At 41.4% G+C, this 14,013-nt stretch overlaps 1 protein-coding gene across 7 annotated transcripts in view; it reads left to right on the forward strand.

Annotated features, from left to right (window-relative positions):
* IQGAP2 (IQ motif containing GTPase activating protein 2) overlaps positions 1-14,013 on the forward strand; it is a 115,901-nt gene that overhangs the window by 13,187 nt on the left and 88,701 nt on the right. For all 7 annotated transcript variants that reach the window (XM_031610136.2, XM_090132363.1, XM_031610138.2 and 4 more), the window contains exon 2: positions 7,092-7,191. In XM_031610136.2, coding sequence (XP_031465996.1) covers positions 7,092-7,191 — 100 coding nt within the window. The remainder of the gene's footprint in view (positions 1-7,091; positions 7,192-14,013) is intronic.

The following is a 14,013-nucleotide window of genomic DNA, read 5'->3' on the forward strand; positions in this document are numbered from 1 at the left end:
GCATCACAGACCCTTTGTATGATACCACTAAGGTTCGTGAATTGAAATAGTACTTCATTTCTGTAAGTGGATGTGATTGGACTTTGTGGTATGAGATACAGAAGACAGAGTCCTTTTGTCAGAGAAGTAAGGGGAAAATGTCTCTGGGAGGGTGAATGGACAGGCATAAGTCTCCACAAGAAAACTCCAGGGAAGGAGTGGTTTAGCAAACACTTAATTTTGCATCAAGATGTCATTTTACTGGACTTACTGTAGTAAAAATGGTGAAATGGTGTTTCATTTTTCTCTATGTAATATCTAGCAGTGAAATATGGTCCAGAACAGTGACCCAGTAGATCCTGCATAACAGATTTGTGAGATTGTCTGTCTGGAAGATGGGTATTTGTGTATGAAAATCTGAGCCTCCATGCTTCAGACAATGTAATAACTAGATTAAGAAATCCACAGTCTTTTCTGAGGGAAGGAGAAAGCAGTTATTGAAGGGGAAAAATAGAAGTTCCATACTGAAGGGCCTCATAATTTAATCAGGTGTGTTAGTCTACTGTCTCTGGCAAAACTGTCATCCATATTCACAACTGTGGTAAATTTTGATTGCTTTACTTTCTGTTCAGTGCCCTTTCTGGAGCAGATGTTCAGCAAACTGACTCAACTTCCTTAACTGGAGCCATAGAAGGAACGTTCAGGCCATCTGGTTGTATTGCTGAGACATGTTCTAGCTGTTTGCAACTGTGTTCTTTGGAAGAGGAAGTCTATAGAAGGCTGTCCTGACCATAACATTAGATTTCTCTACTGAAGAGAAATATCTTCCAACACAATAGCAGTCCTGTAGGTACTGAATGCCCTAACAGAACTCCTGTAATATACATTTGGTTTTGTAAAAGGTTTTTCCTTGGTGACCTTTTGAATGATCTCTGGTCAGTTTTAGGTGGCATATTTTCCTCTGCACAGTCTGTATACTGTGGCACTAGATACTTGTGATTTGGTATTTGGGAAAAGAGGCTCAGGAGGAAATTCTGTCTGCCGCTGTAGCTTTGAGTAGTGTTTTTCCAACAGCTGTGTGTGTAAACCTGTCCGTATGTTTTTTTTCAGCAGCCTGGAAACACTGTAAGCTCGGGTAACAGTGAACCTGGTCAAAGTATGGCCACTTCACAAGCCTGCTCCAGTTACGAGGGCTGGCTGGTGCCCCATTTGCTAAGGTAGCTCCAGGAGCAACCACTGAGCCATGGTGGTCTATGCAGAGACAGTCCTGTCTACCTCGAAGTACAAATTTTAACAGAAATAAAAGATGAAACTAAATTCATTGGACTAGATCATTCATGTTTTGGATGATATACAACTACTTAATCCTATAACCTAAGATTGTAGCATTAACCTTGATCTAAAATACATTAAGTTTTTTCTTGAAGCTCCAATACTGATGCGTCATGTTTAGAGATTTTCATGGTGCAGACAGCTGCAAATGGAAAGCTGCCTGGAGTCTGCTCATCACTGCTTTTGTACCTGGCTCTGAATTTACCAGAACAAAGCATCACTTTGGAGGTTTTGTGCAAGGGGATCTTGGCTTTGTTTTGTTAGACACCTGCCAGTGCACTAGTGCTCATGATATGGAGATAGACTTGGGCAGAGGAGGCAGGAAGATGTGAGGAGGGGATATAGAATTTGCAGAACTTCCTGCCATTGAGCAAGGACTGTGAGCCTTCTATTGCCATCTGCTTTACACGGCTCTTGGGATAGCACACAACTGGTACTGTGAAATGAGATGTAGATGATATTCAACAAATACTCTGGTCCAAAACCTTTATTCTAGCATTTCATTGTAGTTTGTTATATCTCCTTTCCTTCTCCCTCAGTTCCAAACTTACTAACTCTTCTTGTTACTGTAAGAGGATTTTTGAGGTACTATACTGTATGGGAAATGTGGAGGTTGGTGGCCCTGCCTGCAGCAGTGGGGTTGGAGCTTGATGATCCTTGAGATCCCTTCCAACCCAAGCCTTTGTATGATTCTCTGTCCTGTACTGATCGCTGTTATGGTGCCAAAAGTCACTGTCTTCCTTGCTCATTTCTCACTTTCTATGGGAAAATGTCTTTGGTGGCAGGAACCTGTGAGGAATTGGCACAGGCAATTAAGATCCTCTTCTTTGCCTTCATCAGTATGAGAAGTCTTCTGGTATGCTTGTGGCAAATGTCTTGTTAAAGGACCTACCTTCTGTAAGTAGCCATGTGCAGTTCCTGAGATATTGCTGACAATCATATCTAAGTATGAATGAATGACCAGGAAGCCTTATCAGGTGCTGTATGTGTTATGATAATACTTTTCCCAGCCTCATTAAAAAAAATATATATAAAAACTTTCTGTTTTGGAAATTGCTATACTAGAACAACTTGAAATTTCTTGTAAATGATTCCGTAAGTTTACATTCAAAAGTTAAAACTAAACTTAGTTTTTTCCTGTATGCTCTTTAGTTCCTTTATAGAAGGTTTGATGCTGGCTTAATTTAAAAGTAAAATTGTGTATCCATGGGGAAAATTGAAAGTCACTGTGGATTAGACCTGTAAAAACATCTTATTTGCTGTCATATCAAGTATAGAGACACTGATGTGAAAAATATGGTAAACTCAGTGCTAATGCAGATTATATCTAACCCTGGGACTTTCAAAATCTTTGTCATGGTTATAATAAGAGGGCAATATTTGCATAACTAGCAGTTGTGGAACTCTTGAAATTCTTGTGTAAGCTGAGCAAACGGGAACCTGAAATTCTGCATCTCTTTCCAGGTGCTGTTGTTCGAGATTATGGCCCCTGTGCACCTAATCCTGTCACAGATTTCAGTAACTGTATTGAGGCTTTGTAAGCAGTGGTAACATTTGACAGCTCACTAAATTCAATCTAAAAGCATTTAAGTGCTCTCTATTTCATGCTGAGTCAGACAGAAAAAGTTTCTTGTGACACATCACATGTAGGTGCACATGGCACTTTGGGAGTAGCTGTCCTTGTATCAGAGAGCATCAGAAGGAATTCTTGCAATCCCCAGACCTGAAACATGTTTCGTCTACTATTCCATGGAGGTGCTACACCATACCAAAATATTTTAAATAAAGGTGAAAGCTGCAATATGTCAGATGATGGAAGTCTTAACTCAGAATAGTCCTGTGTAAACAGACTTGAGAAGTGGAGGAAATGTGTAGAAGGAGAATATATCATATAGTTCTTAGAATACCACTTTATTTTCCATTGAATCAACTGAAGTAATTGTGGGAAGAGTTTGCTTAGACAATTGTTGTATCATATTGTGTGCCACAGCAAGTCTATTTGTTCATTTTTGTTGAAAACTGTGACAATTTGAGCTTTAATGCTGCTGGTTGCCCCATGCTTCCTGCACACTCTTCCTTCACTGTTTTTTGAGGTAGGAGTCTCTAATGAGGGAATCTGACTAAGCATTCCTTTTTGTATGTAATAATTGCTGGCTGATGAAGTAGCAACATCTTAAATGAGACGAAACAAAGCTTTTAAGCACTGTACTGGTATTTGTCCATATATTCATAACATTCTCTCTTAGAGGAAATAGTTGTGATGTTTTTCTGAATTCCAAATCCAAAATCCACGGGCTGGCATACTGAATCATAGGGTGTGATTTTTAGATATATATTTTTTCCAGGATAGCTCCTATATAGTGAGCATTGTTCTGTGTCATTTTGCTCTTTTCAGCAGTAACATTTTGGGTCTGTCCAGATCCTGCTTGGCCATACCAGTGAGCTGGAGGTCTCCAGGTGAAACACAGCCCTGTTTACTCTGTCCCAGTAACGTCCTTAATAATAGCAATCTTTTCATTTCAGTTCAGCACTGTCAAGAACCTACTGATAAAGCAGAATGCATTTATTATTTCATAATTCTTCCCTATCTTCTGACTGATAAGTGCCTTGTTTTGCAGAGAGACCTGAGTTCTCTGTTCTAAAACCAGCATCATCTCTGTGTTGAACTTTGTGTGGATGGGCATACCCAAAGATTTATGCTGGAATCTATAGTCAGAGACCAAAGCCTTTGCCAAACAAGTACTACAGTACAGTAAACCTTAAGGATCTGTTATTTTGAAAGCCTTCAAATTAATTTCCTCTGCAGTTTAATACTGGTGCTGCCTTTATCCTGAGGGTTATCATTGCTGTTACTAAAAGTGTCTGCAATAATTTGTTTGATGCGGAAGCGCTGTTGCTCCGAAGCCAGCATGTGCTGGAGAGAGAAAGCATAAAATGGATCTTATCAGATGGTGGTATTGCATGAGACTTTTCCTAGCATAAGCAGTATAGGGTTGGCACTCCCTGTACTATGATTATTTGGAGCTCACTTTCGGCGCATAACCAGATGCTTTGACCTGTCAGGAAGGATGCCTGGCTTCCTAACCCCTGAGCTGCTGATACAGTACCTCTTCTAGAAGAGATCTGTTATTTACTTTTCAGTGTCTATCAGCTACTTGTGTTCTACTTTTATCCTTTTCCCTCACTGCTGAAAGGTTCTCTAAGCAGAGTGACTACAGCAGTCCCATACTATCTGTCATTGCCTTCCGCCACCTTATGAGTTGATCTTCTCAAAAAATTTTAATGAAGAATTTGAAGTTGGCCAGGTCTGCTCCCTCTGGTATGTTCTTGTTGAGGATGGGAGGGACCTGTGGATATGTAGCTCTCAGACTGGATTGTAAAGTATTAAAGTTGTTGAGGTAAGTTCCTAGAATGATGTTTATCAAGCAAGTTGTGTGGTTTTTCACTCCCACTTTCTGATAAGCTACCTGTTATGTTGCTTTGATTGATTGTAGCAGGTTGTGTTTGGAGGGCAGAGATGGGAGCAACTGAATGCGTGAGCTGAGAAGAACAAGAAATGAAAGATGCATGTCTTTCAAGAAGGACCAAGGTCAGATTCAGTACCACCTGTCACATCACAGCTGACAGGCCATAACAAGCCAGGGCAATTGGCTGGGCTCCTCTGATGGGTGGCAATTGTCATCATCCATGGGGCTTGTACCCCTGAGTCAGCAGTGCTGCCTGAAGACTGGTCCCAGAGCTCACTGGCACAGGTGATGAAGTAGTGTATTAATACTGAATATGTGGCTCACTGGTACTCTGCCCTTGTCTCATAGAGCCAAGACTCCTGTCCAGCAGAACAGTGACAGGATGTGGGATCAGCCTGTCCTGGACATGCTGGTGATGAGGATGGCAGACCTCCACAGCCAGTTTGCCATGTTGAGTGTTTTATGACTTGAGCCTCATGTTTGCCTCCACACTAGTGTTTCAGTTCATAATGACTTGATTACAGTATCTGAGAGCTCTTTTTAGAATGAGTCATGTTTATTGGAGATATCAGACTTGAAAGAGACTCAGAGCAAGACATTTATTTGTTTTATCAGTTCATGAAACTTCTGTGTAATTAGGAAGAACCCATCTTAAAAGCAGAGGAAGATGAGAGATATCAGTTCTTGTGATGATTGAAACTGAAACAACAAAGCTCAAAGCAACTATGTGATAAATTAACAAATGTATGGTAGCTTCAGTCCAGTGTGGGCAAGTATTGTCATTTCTTGTGTACTCAGCGTGTGCTCAGTGTATTCCTGCTTGGCAACACAGGCTCTTAGTGTGCTGAAGCAAAAGGGGTCTGTCCTGGGTGTGGTGTCCATTTGGAGAAGGAAGTATTTTAAATATCACTACTGCAAAATGAAGTGGAAGTGATCTTACTTGACTCTATTTTTTTTCATTAACTTCAAATAGATGGGATCACTTCCCATTTTTTCTTTAGGTTCAGCTTCCAATATATGCATTGTAAAGCACAGATTCTTACTTTACCGTGGTGTCCTTTACCCAAATTGCTCATATCAGCTCAGGAAAGTGGTTACTCACTAAATGAGGCAGTTGTATCAGGGAAATGATGAACACTTTCTTGTGGCTTGCATGGTCTTCATGGCAGTTCAACTAAAGTAGTGTTGAACAGTGCATTTGGACAAGAGAGGATCTGTTTTTTATGAAGTATACTTCTTGATGGTCTCAGTTTGTGGGATTCTGCAGAAAGTGTCTGTCCCTGTTTCTGTACCCACCCTTTACTTGTATGAGCATGGCAGTTGTGCAGTCACTCAGATGAGATGTAAAGAAGCTTGCTTGTAGGATTACAAGTCTTGCTTTCCAGCAAGGTCTACTCTGTTTTCCACTTCACAAACACAGGAGTAGGTTAGTCAACTCTGGCACAGACTTGGAAATTGTGGCTGGGAAACATGATGGAGGATAAGTCAAACTCTTCTGGCAGGCACCAGCACAAACAGGGTGTCATTTTGGTAACTGGTTTTTGAAGGCTTCCTTAAGCATAAGCCTCATGCTATGATTGAAACTTAAGCAGAAGTTAGCAATACTGTAGTGGCATTATTTTATATTAATTACTGGAAACATTTGAACTTCTGGGAGGACTGAAGAATTGCTCACAAGAGGGGCTGTATTCCCTACGAAGGGGGAGATCAATCACGGGGTAGTTGTTAATGATCAGGGAGATGTGCAGAGAGTCATTCTTAATAGGTTCCTTAATAGGAAGTGATGTGGTTCAGCAGTAGTATGAATACCACAGCTCCTTCATTTGCTTACAGCCCTTATCACAGGGACCATCAGTGAGAGGCAGCTCGTTCTGTTGCAGGTTAACAGCTTGCAGAAACTGCAGCTGGCTCCCAAGTTGCCCTTGAGACATTCTTGCAGTGCATTATTTCCATCTCTGCTGCAGAAGGGGCAGTTCCTCTACCAGTGCTCACTTGGGTGGTCCCCAAACTCCTCTGAGTATGTGTAAGCTGAAACTGTCAGTTCCCACACATAGCTCCACCTGCCTGAGAATTCATTCCTGCCCCCACATCAGGTAGCAGACAAATGTGAGACTGGCTGGGTCTGAGCAGGCGGAAGTTGAGGAATTCACCCTCCAAGAGAAAAAGTGGTCTAAATGTTTGAGTGCCAAAAAAGACCACTTTCTTGGAGGACAGACGGCTGTCGTAGTTTCTCTTCTTTGCTTAGGCTTTCAGTAAAACTGTTCTAAACCACTCCTGACTTGTGTGTAACTTGATATGGGTCTCTGTTTGCAGCTATTGTGGATGATGAAAGGCTTTCAGCAGAGGAGATGGATGAAAGGAGACGTCAGAACATTGCTTATGAGTACCTCTGTCACTTAGAAGAAGCAAAAAGGTAAGTAAATGAAAACATTACCACATACAGCCTTTAAATAAAGAAGTTGAGGCATGCTGTGTTCCTGAACATTGTGATACTTAAAACAATTCTTGGATCAACTTAGTGTTGGAATTTGTAGCATTTCTGTATGAGAAACAAATGCCTAGAATGGAAAGCTTCTTTGAAAGAAAGAGTTAAATAGCCAAGAACATCTCTTCAGAGCTGCTGTGGTGACCAGCTTCAATGAAGGCAAGGGCAGGGTGCTGAAACCTGGTCTGTGGTTTCATAAGATGCATCAGGCTCATGTGACAGACTGGGGAAATGTTTATCGTCCTGGCTGCATGGTTATCTTCCCTTCTTGATGCCAGCACTTTTGTGGAGTGACTTGGATTGCTAAGATGGCAGATCATCACTTGGTATCTTACTGGGCTAATGATCTGTATCAGCTGAGTGTTTTAGAGGTAGTGTGTGGCAAGTGCAGGCAGAGCAGTAAGACAAGGACTCCTTCTCTTACTCCTCTAACACATCAGTCGTGTTTACTTCTCTTCTGAAGTGGCAGCACTGATCTGCAAGGACAAGGGATTTATTACTCCTACACAACTATACCATCACATTTATTCTTCATTCTCAAAACAAATTCAGCATTATTTTTGTAATTACAGACCAAGAAAGTAAGGTGGAATATCCTTGTGCTTTTGGAGTAGCTCAAACTGCTGCCATTATCATCTGTAAACATACACTTCATGCTCAGAGACAGGACAGAATTTTCTAAGATGCTGTTATGCTCCATTGCATCTGTGATGCTCTGTTGGTAACCATCCCACTTTGCTTTGCATCTGTTGATCGCATCTTATTCTTAATCTCCAGTTGGATGACTTTCTTAGAAATTCCTATATACGAAAGGAAACCTTTACACTGACAATTAGAAATACAAGATATAAAACCTGGGAAGCATCAGTGTGATGGCTAATATTGGAATTCTTAGAATGGAGTAACCCACGTACTTCAGTCAGGAATCACCAACAAATGAGTGCACTGGGCTTTGAGTCTACAGTGTTCTCCTCAGTCACTGTCTGGCACTGACAGGTGCCTTTTGAGCAGCTGTGGGGGCAGCTGGCTGCCATTTAACTTGTCCGATAGGCACTGCTGCAGAAGTTAGCCTTTCTTTCTTCATCTTCCTATTCACTGTATTGTCCCATTTGCTGTGGCAAGTGTTGCCTCCTTCATTCTTTCTTCCTTTCTTTATGCAGGGTGTTTTCCCTGTTTGTGTATTTATGGTGACAGTCCTCTCTGGTGGCAGTATGACACTGGCTCTGCTCTGTGCACTCCCACTGCCTCCACTGTGCAGTTGCAGGAGATTGCCTCTGGTCAGCTGAGTCAGCTGGCTACGGTGGCAGGAAATCTTTTGCTGAGTTAGTTTTCTAGTGGTTTAGTGAGCTGAATAGTCTGATCAGGGGGTCATTGCAGAATCAGTGCTGGCAAGAGGAAGGGAATGGGATGCAGCAAGGCTCCCACCTGGCATGCTAAGAGGAGGATCATCTCCATGAAGTGAGGAAACTTCACTCTGAATCAAGCTTTGATTTTTACCCAACGTTCCTCCTCTGCTGATTGCAACTACACATCCTATTGGCTTCTGACAAGATGGAAATAATAAGTAATTGAAGTAACCCTTGAAACTTCATGAGCAAATGTGATATTATTTTTACAATTAGTGAATTCAGTTAGCATCTGCTCACCTCCCTCCTATTTCTTTTATTTACTTTCATAGGGATTTGTGCTACTAGTGGCATTCCAAGCACTACTTAGTTTTGTTCACAAGTAACAGGGTTCACATCAAACACTTAGCTAGAAAATCCAGGGCTATTAGTACCTGGAAGCATTTCTGGATCTCAAGTTTTGTAATGTTAATGCCAATTGCTAGTGCTACTGTGAGAGTTGTGTATGAATGCTGCAGTATAGGAGACCTTGTGTTTCCCTGGTGATACTGCTGAGGGGAAATGTCACAGGTTGAGCGAGTGCAGCAGCACCGTGCTGCTGAGTGCCCTTCTGTGCATGGTGATGAACCAGCTGCTTTTAAATAAGCAAGAGGAGGAGCTGCTTGCTGCCATGGTTTGAGTTTGTTTACAACATAGGGGGATGGCTGCTTGGGCAAAGAAGAGGGTGAGATTGCTTGGAGGGTAGGGTGGTGCTGGTGGTGATGGAAGCTTGGGGATGCTGGCAAATGGATGGTGTGGCCTTTGAGGAAGAGAGAGTGAGGAAGATTTTTCCCTTTGCTGCAAGCTTCTGGGGGAATAATTCAGTTGCATCGGGATTCTTTGCCCTAGAAGGGGCTATCACTAGTGTGGAAACACCTTAGCATAAGTCTGTATGAGAACCTGGGGAAATTAGCAGGAATGTTTGTATGTTAAAGCAGTGCAGCTCCTGTCCCTTCTCACCCGTAGAGTGAGTAATGTGAGTAGGGGTGATCTGGGAGCTGTGTGAGGTGGGGAAGGTGCTCAGCTGGTGACATAGAGGAAGAATGAAAAGCACTGATAATGTGACCTTTCTGCTCCAGCAACTGTAGCATCTTCCTTATAACAACAGAGCTTGAACAAATCCAGCTGTGCTAGAAAGCAACATAACCTCAGAGAGAGTAGCAGAGCCATAATTCAAGCTATGGCAAAATGGGACTGATCCACACTTCAAGGCTAGCTGTGCCTTGTCAGATTAACAGCCTTGTGTGCTTCAGGCACAACTCGAGCCAGTGGAGAAGCAGCTGCAGATCCCCCAGGCTGCTGGCAGGACAGGGACTGTCAGGGTGGTGCTTTGAGTCCTGGACTGTAACACAGCATAGAGCTGCAGCAATTGCCCTCCTGGGTGAAACCTGGGAGAGAGAACTGCATCTCTTCTATTTAATGTCTATCTGTAGTTACAATTTTTTTTTTCCCTTTGCCTCCTGTAAAACTGAATGCTCAGAGAGGCATCTTCTAGTATTCATGGCTCTATAGATAGCAATGACAATTGAAATTGATAAAGCAAGGCATTTTTTTCATTCACCTAATAGCTGCAGAAACAGCTAAGCAGCAGTTTGCAAACAGTGCATTTTGACCCATACTGAAGAGGAATAAATACAGAAATAACCAATAATAGCGGACGAATCAGGCAAAACATAGCTTTATATAAGATACTAAGGAAGGAGCTATGCTCTCTGGCAGTATTTGTAATCAAAATACTGCTTTATAGTAAAATTTCAAAATGCTGAAGTTAATTAAAATGGTGGATGTCTACTTCTAGCTGCTTTCTAGACCTCTGCACACTTAATTACACAGTAACTGGCTTTAATAAAAACTGGTTTTCATTAACATGAACCAAGAATTCTGCTGCTCGTATTCTGCAAACAGTACCTTCTGTGCTAGGCACAGCATCTGTTATAAGTATATAGAGTAGGAAATTGTTTTTTACTCACAATGAGTAGGCTTGTAGTACCTGTAGAGATCAGTAATGTTTGAAGAGGGTGTTGTATTTCATACTGGAGGAAAAAAAAACATTTTGTCCTTCTAGATTCAGGTTTTTTTCTGCCTAAAATCACACATCTGAGGACAAATAATGGCTTTCATTTTTCATATGTAACTGGGTTTATTACTTTGTCTTCATGGAAAACGTATCTCTTACTGAAAACATAGAGGGCAAATGAAGAGTCTCCAGTATCTTTAAATTCCTAAGATGAATAAACCCAAGAACGATTTTCTTCCTTCGAGCAATGTAAACATGGATGCTTAGAACAGAGTCTCACCAGTAGTTACATGAATACCTTTGCAGTATCATTTAGGAATTTTTTTCCTTTAAAAGATAAAGGTAAGGGATAAGTAACAGCTATGCTGCACACTGTTGCCTTATTGGATAAGGCAAATTCTAACAGATAAAGCTTGCCATCAGATCCTCCTTTCCAAAGATTATCTCAGATTGTGCCTCAAGTTTGGCTTTTGCTGCTGCTTGTTTCTGTGCAGTTATGCATTTACCTGTCTGTGAATGAGAATATGGATCTGAGGGTTTTTAAGTTATTATTGGAGCTTTGGCAATAATGCAAGTTGAGTTTACAGTAAAACTCTGTTATGACTGATGAGGGTTATAGTCATCCATAATTAAGCAAGCACTATTTTTCTTGGCTTCTTGGAAATTGTAACTTCTAGTACTAAGCTTGAATTTGCACTATGGGATACCTCATCTTGCCTCTCTGCATGAAACTGAACAGTTTTTACAGCATCTACTGCAATTTCATAATCATACCTGCCAGCATTGCTTCTTTACTTTTTTCACTCATCCATTAGTCAGGACAAGAACTCTATGAAACACTGAAATGAAAGGACAATGAAGACAGGGAAGAAAAACTACTGTGGGAGTTTCTTCTGAGAAATCTGGAACTGGAGAAGAATGAGGATTTATTTTTACTATAGAAAATCAAACCATCCATTTTAGACTTCAAAACCTGCTCCTACATTGTAGCAGGTTTTATTAAATTGGTTTACAATGGCTATTTGCAGTATTGGTCACTGATGAGATCACAGTTGGAAGCTGTTGTGAGAAAATGCACATGCAGTTTAATATGCTTAAAAGGTCAAGCCCTGAAACACTTAACTGGTTCAGCTAAAGCTAACAGCTCTGTGGTACCATTACACTACAGAAAAGTCTAGATGTGCCATTTGTCAGGACAGAGGGACCAGGGATGTTGGCTTTAGAGCCCACCCTGGAGATATGATATGAAGGCTCGACATAGAAAGAGGATTGGCCAGGCTGCCCACTGCTATTTCTTTGTGTTTAGGCAGTAGTACCTGTGCAGTCTTGGGAGCTCATGGGTGAATCAGTGCAATTCAAACGCTTTGTTTTCAGAAAAAAACAAGAAAGAAAGTCTTAAGTTCTGTGCTTAGAAGCAAATGTGTAAAATTGTAATACGTCTGTATGACTAGCTGACTACAAGCAGCTTCCTGGTAACCTGGTCTGCATGGGTTCATCATAAACCATTGTTCACACAGCAGCAGCCCACTGATATCGGGTAGATTATGAACTTAGGGTTCTCTCTCCCCTCTCTATGCCCTGTGTTTAATAGAGCAGCAAGCATCAGCTCTGTAAAGGCCAAATGTTTAAAAGTATGATGCTTCATGAGATTAAATTCTTAGGAAGAATCCTATCTGGCTGTATAGGCAGTAATATACCTGTCTGTGAAATAGCTCATTCCTCAATTATTGATCAGGAGGCATATATTTGACCTAGCAGACTGCAGGCTACTGCATTAAATGCATTTTTGTTCCAGATAGTCATACAACTGGCAGTTTTCACTCAGCAGTATCAATCCATCCAAATAATTGCTTGGATAGCAATATTTGCATATGAAAAGTTTTACTATTAAGATCTGAAGGAGAGAGAAACCTTTGTGCTGCTGTGAGAGAACTCCTGTTTCTGTACAGCATGCACTGACCTGCTCATTGGGATGTTGAGGTAATTCTTGCATGTTATGGGTCACTGCTCTTTCTGTATAGTTGTCAGATCATGCGGCTGAGTAATGATGGATGCGACCTTTGTTTTTTTTTGGGGGCACAAAACTGTATAGCACTTAATGTATAACACGCACTGAAGCTAATAGTACAGTCATTTCAAAACCAGCTCTTTCCTAAGCTTTCCTTTTGTTTTAGGCTGTACCCTCTTGTAAAAGGAAGCTTTTGTTTCTAATAGAGAAGTGACCAGTTTGAAGCTAGTTCAGGGCTCTGACACCCGCACATTGGTGCAGTTTTAAGTTCAGCTTCACCACGATAGCACATGGAACTTTCATTTCTGCTATACTTTCTCTGTTGCAACTTAGGTGATCTGTGGAGAGACTCAGAAGCAAACTTGCCTTTGTACGCCATCCATAAGCCTAGCTGCCTGTCAGATCAGACAGCCTCATTCTGCACTGTGTGTGTTCCTGGTTAATACTAATGTAACCTGAAGGAGCCTTGTTAAGGTATCAGTAGTAGCAGAATCAACAGGGCACCGTAGGCATCTTATCAAGGAATAGGGAAGCATGCTGCAGGCGGATGTTGAGAGAGGGTTCCCTGCATGTCACCAACCAGAACTTCCACATCTGTCCTGTTGGTGATGGCAAAGGAAGGCTTAGGGCTGAGCTGTGCAGGAAGGAGTAGATTTCTATCTTGTTCAAGGGATCCCTATGAAGTTACTGTTGAAAAGAACCTGTGACAGCAGCTTTGGAGGTGGAAAGACACTGATTCATTTTTTGGTTGGTGTTTGGAAGATTTAACTGTTATTGTAAAACTTTGGGAAGTCCTACGCTGTTTGAGTAAGTCATGTGCTGTTCCTACACATCTGAGAGCAGGCAAGGCTTTTGAAAGCTGGCATGTAAACGATAGAAAAATCACAGCGTGAAATCACAGCATGAATGCTGGGTGCGCAGGCTTCTGTTTAAGGCCAAATAAAACCCTCAAGTTCTTGCCACCATGTTCAAGTTAGGGCTGTGAAAACAGCTATGGTACTTCACTTTTTGTTTGATTTTTTTTCTTCTTCCTGTTGTTCATGCACTTTGTCATACCGCATGGGGAAGGTTTCAGGATAATTTCTTCTATCCCACATCTAACACTGATGGAAAATTTAAGTGATATATTTGCTTTTTTAGCCAACTTCAGTGACTTGTATGTTTTCGTGAGGTAGTACAACTTAACTAAACTTAACTGCATGTGCGAAGGAGTGCATTCTTCAGAGCCCAAACAAAAAGTATTCTTTGCCAAGGCTCTTGTTTTGTGTAAGTTGATCGGAGGATTTCTTAAAGACTAGTGTAGATCAGAAAATAATCAATGGAAGTACTTCTTTCTATTC

This window comes from Phasianus colchicus, chromosome Z, assembly GCF_987193195.1.
Source record: "Phasianus colchicus chromosome Z, bPhaCol1.hap1.1, whole genome shotgun sequence".
Taxonomy (NCBI): Eukaryota; Metazoa; Chordata; class Aves; order Galliformes; family Phasianidae; genus Phasianus; species Phasianus colchicus.